General features: G+C 36.3%; 1 protein-coding gene across 2 annotated transcripts in view; it reads right to left on the bottom strand.

Annotated features, from left to right (window-relative positions):
• PRDM5 (PR domain containing 5) overlaps window positions 1-7765 on the bottom strand; it is a 341046-nt gene that overhangs the window by 89158 nt on the left and 244123 nt on the right. For both annotated transcript variants that reach the window (XM_006881055.1, XM_006881056.1), the window contains one exon: window positions 2927-3012. In XM_006881055.1, the coding sequence (XP_006881117.1) occupies window positions 2927-3012 (86 nt within the window). The remainder of the gene's footprint in view (window positions 1-2926; window positions 3013-7765) is intronic.

Below are 7765 nucleotides of genomic sequence, written 5' to 3'. Positions count from 1 at the left end.
GCTGTGGCACAAGAGATATCATTGCTGATGTCAGCTGAAAGCAGAGAATACCGTATAAAGATATTTGCATATGTTTTATTGACTATGCAAAAGCATTTGACTGTGTGGGTGGACTCTAACATATTATTGCTAATACTGAGAAAAATGAGAATCCCAGAACACTTAACTGTGCTCATGCAAAATGTATGCATACCCCACAGCTGTCCAAACAGATCAAGGAAATATGTCATAGTTGAAAATTAGGAAAGATGTGCATAAGGGTTGTTTGTATCCTTTCTTTGTACCTATTCAAAGTGTATGATGAAGAGTCATCAACAATCTGCATTATGCAGATGATACAACTTTCCTTGTAAAAAGTCAAGAGTACTTAACAAAAAAGGTAAAAGAATACAGTCTTCATTATGGATTACATTTCAATATCAAGAAAACAAAAATGCTCACCAATGGACCAATAGGCTAACCCTGTGTTAGATGGAGAAAAGATTAAATAAAATTGTCAGTAAGCTTACTTTTTTAAATGGATCCACAATCAACCCCCACAATAATAGTAGTCAAGAAATCAAGACATTGGAAAATTTGCTGTCAATGATGTCTCCATTTCCAAAGCACTGAGACACAATGATGTCACTTTAAAGACTGAGGTGTAATTGATCCAAACATTAGTATTTTCAATTGCTTCCTGTGAATATGTGTTGAACAAACATTAAAGAAGACTGAAAAAGAACAAATATCTTTGAATTGTAGCAAAGAGTACTGAATATACCATGGACTGCCAAAAGAAAAAAAAAATCAATCGAACTTGCAGGAAGTGCAACCAGAGCGTTCTCTAAAGGCAAGGATGGTCAAACTGTGACTCACATTTTTGAGCATATTTTCAGGAGGAATCAGTCCTTAGAGAGATAGATCAATTTGGAAAAGCAGAGAGTTAATGAAAAAGAAGACGACCTTCTATGAGATGGATTAACATGATGAATACACTTAGCTTGAGCACAGCAGAGTATGAAGCTAGTGCAAAACACAGAAAGGTCCAGGTCTGTTGTTCATATGGTTGCCATGAGTTGCTGTCCACTGTATCTACCAACTATAAGCAATATATACTCTCATTCCTAATATTTGTGTAAGTATGGCTTAAATCCAAAGAAATCAATGCATTCATTTATTGCAATGATAAGGAAAGCTATTGCTCTCATTACAAGGACAAGAGTATTTTTTAAGTTCCACAGAGGTGAGGATGAAGATTATAGCATTATGATATGGGAAGAAAGGTAATTTTTATTTTATAGCAAAGGCAAAAAAGTAAAACCCAAGAAGGTAAAAATTAAAAATAGCTCTTCTTTTAAATAAAATTCTTTAATTTTGATGTTAACAAAAGTTTACAGAAAAGTTAAGAGTTGTCATTCATTTATCGTCACAGATTTTAGCCCCCCTCCTTCCTTTCCCCCTTACTCAGTTCACATTTTTGCGGTTTTTTTAAATATTCATCTACTTTTGTACAATTACTTTCCTCCCTCATCCCTTCAGTCCTCTCTACAATGTACCTCTTATTATGGATTGTTGTTTTAAATATAATGCCTAACCATATAGTCATTTTAAACAATTCTTTCCATTGTTTATTCCAGTGCAAAGTTCATTATCTAGCCACTCTTATCCTATTCTCCTCCCATACCCCCATGTCAGACCTGCAGTGGTATCATGGAAGGTGGTTTGGCACTTTCTCAAAAAGTTGGAAACAGAAATACCAATTGAACCAACAATGTTATTACTGGGGATAGACCAGTAGTAAATTCTGAATAAAACATAACTCCCATCCAAATAGATACATGCACACCCACGTTTATTATTGTGTTATTTATAATGGCAAAGAGATGGAAGCATCCCAAATGCTCATAAAGAAATGAATGGATAGAAAACCTATGGTATATTCATACAATAGAATACTACATAGCACTGAAAAACAATGAACTCATAGAACATTAACAACATGGATACCCTGCGGGACATTATGCTGATTGAAATATCTCAGTGACAGAAGGACAACTATTGCATACCACGACTGTTATAAAGCTGAAAAAAATGGCTCTTTTAAGGGGATAGGCATGTCCTCTAAAAACTTTTTTAAAAAAGAAGTTTCACAAAGGCCATATGTAACAATAACAGTGAAAGATAATGCAACAATAACAACAAATACATAAAGTAAAATCAAAACTAGTAAATTAATATAATATGAAATTTTCAAGTGGAAAATTCAGAGACAGCAAGCACTTAACTGTGCCCTAAATGAAACAATGTACCAAGAAACATATTTGTCTATATTTCTTATATTTTTAATAGTGTAAGAAGTAGATGCTTGAAGCTGAATAAACTATATAGAAGAATAAAAGGGGAGGAACATAGGGGCTCTCATTAAAAAGAACTACGGGAGCATGAGGCACAGTGGTGCAAGTGTGCTAACTCTGTCTATAATTTATTCTTAATGTTCTAAATGGAAATGGAACTTTCACATACATATGACATTAGCTTGACAGTCTAATTCTGAGTCACTCACCTATTACTGAGTAGTTGACTGTTAAAACAGAAAGAATGATGTTCCTTTTACTGGAGTATATCCAGTAAAGTAACATCTTTATGCTTTCTAGTACTAAGTTAAGTGTTATTTCTCTGTTAGTGCATTCTTAACTACCTTATAACTTCTGAAGTGGACTGAGATTCAAACAATGTGGACTTATTTGGGGTTTTTATTTTTGTTTTTCCACTGTTCTGCCTTTAACACACACACACACACACACACACACACACACACACACACGCCAACCAAAAACAGCTCCTCAAAAGTCCATATATCAACACTTAATTTTTAATGAGTCTTTTTTTCACATAAAGTTTAATATATACTTAAATACATGGGGATGAAAAAGAGTAATCTTACCCTGGTATGTGTACGAATGTGCATCTTTAATCCATCATTTTTACTGAATCCTTTCTCACAGTAAGGACATTGATAGGGACGTTCACCTACAAAGAAAGTATTTGTTAGAAACACAAAGTAGCAAAGCAAGCACTGTGCCATCATCTTCATTTACTCAGATTCTTGCCACCCACATGGCTACAACAATGCCTACATGCTACATTCAACAAGTGGCTCCAGGGTTCCCCTGAGAAACAGCAACAAGGTGCAGTGAAGGAGAGAATGACTGGGCCATTCCTACTGAGAGGGAGCTGAGCCCACTGTAGTTTCAGTACTACAAAATATAAAACATTAACCAGCAGGTTTGCGACAATATTTTTTAAATTTGAATCCAAGATAAATATCCTAATTTGAAGAATTTGTAGCAAACATTTTATAGCAAACATTTTATCATTTTTCAACTTGCTCTGTTTTCATACTTTTAGTGTTGTTGTTAGTTACTATTAAGTCAGATTTGATCCAAGATAAACTATAAAACAGCAGAATTAAATGTTGCCTGATTCTATGCTAACCTCAGGATATAACCATCACTGGTACATTGCTGTGGGACTGTGTACATTAGAGTGCCTTCTGGGCTCATCTTACAGAATCGTATTGGACAATATTATGTTGAGATTCAATACCCTCTTAGTGAATAATTATAAAAAACAAACAAAAAGATTGTTTAAGTGTTCTTAGTCTGAAAGATCTGCTGAGATTTTTCCACCATACACATGAAATATTAATGTAATGCACACCTTCCAGCATCACTGTAAACACCTGAGTCACTAGAAATACAATAAAATGAAAGATAGGTGGAGATGTTCTCATGTTACCACTATATGCCATTGATTTATAACAACTTTACAATTTAATTGGTCTATTGAGACTTCTTTTTTTTTAAGATTTCACATATTATATGTTAGGATGATGCATTCCAAAAATAGTTTCATAAAATTAATGTCTTTTAAACAAAAAGTGTGTTTAAACTAAGTAATAACTAGTCCATATTTTTTGATAGAACAGGATGGCTCATACATAGAGGTTACAGTTTAGAGAATCACCAAAATTATTTTTAAAACATGTAAGTATTCACATATATCACATTTTAAAAAAATTCTATTATTATATCACAAAAAAGATGAGAAAACTCTGAAGATGTCCTCAAGTCAAAACCTTTTGAAATGAACAATATTAACAAAAATTTAAAAGGGAAAAAATTATGACAACATTAAAAGAGGTCTTGTAATAAAGGAACATACCCAGATTCACAGTTGCTTCCTAATTGTGAGCACTATGAACCTCTGGACTAGGTATATGGATTTCCTGACAGTGTCAGAGTCCTGACTTAGGGAAAAACAATTTTTCATAACCATAGTCAAAAGGATAAAGGTGTAGTGCCCAACTGAATTGAATGTTTATGAAAATTCATTCTTATTTCAACCTTAAATTGATAGTACTCTAGGTTTCTTTATCAAGTTTTAGACTCCAGAATTCTGCGTATTTATCAGGTATTTTCACTTGCATGCATCATGCTGCTGCTGTGGCTGTTAGATGTCATCCAGTCAAGTATGACTCATAGCAATCCTACGAACAATAGATCTGATCCCTGTCCTATCCTGTACCATTCTTATCATTCCCCATCACATTCGAGCCCATTGTTGCAGTCATTGTATCAACTTTTTGAAGGTCTTCCTCGCTTTTGCTGACCCTCCAAGTGTGATATCCCATTCCAAAAAACAGCCTAACAATATGACCAAATTATGTGGACACACATTTTGCCATCCTTGCTTCTTAGTAGCATTCTGGTAGCACTTTCTCCAAGATACACCTGCTGTTCTTTTGACAGTCCATGGGCTCTCAAATTCAGAAGTCATTATTATTCTGAGTCCATGATCTTCGTCCTCTGCTCCTATGTGTCTTGTATGTCCTGTCCTTCTTAGTAGTGCCACATTCATACAGTTTCTAATAATAAACAGGAGACTCATTCAAGATTCCTCAGTGTTCTTATCCTTGATAATGATAAACAATCTCCTCCTCCTCCTCCTCCTCCTCATCATCACACTAGCAGAAGTAGCATCTCTTCTTTTTTCTTCGCAACATTAGCCACATGCTGTTGGGATCCACAAAGTCAAATGTCTATGCATAGTCAGTAAAACACAAGCAGACATCCTTTGTATATCCTCTGCTTTCAGTCAAAATCCATCTGCTATCAGCAATGATAACCCTAGTGCCACAGCCTCTTGTAAAGCCTGCTTTTATTTTTGGCACCTCTGTCTATGTATTGGTCTAGTCATTTTTGGATAATCTCCAGCAAAATTTTGCTTGCATGTGATATTAGTGACATTGTTCAATAATTTCCACATTCTGATAAATCACCTTTTTTTTGAGAATAGGAATAAAACATGGATCAGCTCCAGTCAATTGGTTATGTAGATGTCCTCCACATTTCTTGGCACAACCTAGTGAGCATATCCGGGGTGTCTATTTTTTGAAATATGTCAAGTGATAGTCCATCAATTTTTCTTGTGGTTTTGTTATGTGCTGTTGAGTCACGTGCAACTCATAGAAATCTTATGAACAATAGCCCTAAAGTCTGTTCTGTCCTGTGCCACTCTTATTGTCTCTGACACATCTACCCCTTTACCCCAGTCACTGAATCAATCCATCTCATTGAGGGCCTTCCTCTCCTGTGCTGTTCCTCCAGCCTCACAAGCATGGCATCCCTCTCCAAGAACTGGTCTCTCCTTACAACATGTCAGGAACCTTGCCTCCAAGGAGTAGCCTGGCTTCACCCTCTCCAGGATGAACCTGTTAGTTCTCTTAGTAGTCCAACACTCTTCTCCAACACCATAGCTCAAAGGCATCAATTCTGCTTCTATCATTCCTAGTCATTGTCTAGCTCTCTGATGCACAGCAAGTGACTGCAAAGATCACGGCCTGTATCAGGTGTACCTTAGTCTCCAGAGTGACATCATTACTCTTCAGTATTTTGGAGAAGTCTCTGACAGCAGACTTTCCCAACGCAAAAAGTCATTTAATTTCCTGGCTGCTGGTGCCAAGAGTGTTGATTGTGGAGCCAAGTAAGCTAAAGCTGTTAACAATCTCAATTTCTTCACCATTTATCAGGATGCTGCTCATCAGCCCAGAGGTGAGAATCTTTGTTTTCTTGATTTGAGCCTTAATCCATATTGAAGGGTGTAGTGTTTGATCCTCTGCAGCAATTGCTTCAGGTCTTCCCCAGTTTCTGCAAGCAGGGCTGTGTCATCTGCATAACACAGACTGTTGATGAATCTTCCTCCAATCCTGAGGCCACATTTATCCTTATAGACCCCAGCTTCCCAGATAATCTGTTCTGCATATAGATTGAATAGGCATGGAGATAGAACACATCCTGGCGTACACCCTTCCCAATTTTGAACGATGCAATGTTCCCTTGCTCTGTTCTGATGACTGCGTCCTGGTCCAAGTAGAGGTTTCACATAAGCACAATCAAGTGTTCTGGGATTCCCATTGTTCTCCAAGTCAGCCACAGTTTGTTATGATCCACACAGCCAAACTCCTTTACACAATCAATGAAACACAAATGGACATTCTTCTGATACTCTCTGCTTTCAGCCAAGATCCATCTAACATTAGCTACAATATTCCTAGTACCACAATCCCTTTTAAACCTAACTTGCACTTCTGGCAGTTTTCTGCTGATGTGCTGTTCCAGTCATTTTTGGATAATCTTCAGCAGAATCTTGCTTGCATGTGATATAAATGATTTCCACCCTCGGTAGGATCATCTCTCTTTGGAATGGCAAGAAATATAGATCTTTTCCAGTCAGATGGCCAGGTGGCTGTCCTCTAGATTTCTTGGCACAGTCTGGTGAGCACGTTCAGGGCAGGGTTCTGAGGTAATGTACATAATAAGGTCACTATAAGTAGAAGGTGATTTGACAGCACATAACAACAAAAAAATAACAAGTAATTTTTATTTATTTGAAAGCTGGGAGTAAAACATTTGGGCATTTTTTAAAAAATCTCTTAACAATCAAATGTACGCTGATTGGCTGTTTCTGATTTTGTCAGAAATCAGCTGTAGGCTGTAAGCCTCTTGTTTAAGCAATTAATCAGGACCTGATAGGTGGGTCTTTTGATGTACAGTATGATTAAAAAAGTATATTAAAATATTAAGGGGTCTTTTTGGTAAGTATAATTTAATATTCATAGGTATTTATGGCCTAGTGTGTAAGGAATTGTGTCGCCAACCCAAAAGACAGTAAGTTCAACTCCATTAGTCTCCTTTTCAGAAGAAAAATGGGCAATCTTCTCCTGTGCTATTTACAACCTCTAAAATCCTGTTGCAGGGTCAACTATGAGGGGATTCTGACTCAACAAGAATAAGCAAGATTCATTCTGTCTGTAACTCGTTTCTTTATGTATAGTATTGCTCTCAAAATACATAATAATCATAAAATAAAAGCAATGTCTTTTGCCATCAGATAATTAAGCATTGATCAAGTATTTTTTCTTACTAATAAAGAAAGCCAGTTGAGCAATGTGAAATAGTTACAGAATGCAAACATCTTAGAGAATATAATAAATTCATTGCATATTTTATTTAGTGTCATCATATAGAAATTGCTTCTACCAGTATTAGAACTTCTACTGTTGCTATTATTTTTAAGTGACCATTGAGTTGTTGCCAAGTCACAGTGACCCTATGAAGGAAAGACCTGAGCACTTGTCCATAGAATTTCCAGAGGCAAGCCATTTGGAAAGTGGATGCCACTCCTGCTTCCAAGCTTGTTTTAATTGGGAAGCTCCACCATG

The sequence above is a fragment of the Elephantulus edwardii genome, unplaced genomic scaffold (assembly GCF_000299155.1).
Source record: "Elephantulus edwardii isolate Elephantulus edwardi_28Jun2011 unplaced genomic scaffold, EleEdw1.0 scaffold00012, whole genome shotgun sequence".
In the NCBI taxonomy this organism is placed as follows: Eukaryota; Metazoa; Chordata; class Mammalia; order Macroscelidea; family Macroscelididae; genus Elephantulus; species Elephantulus edwardii.
Note: the sequence above shows the minus strand (reverse complement) of the source record. Positions and strands in the feature narration are given on the sequence as shown.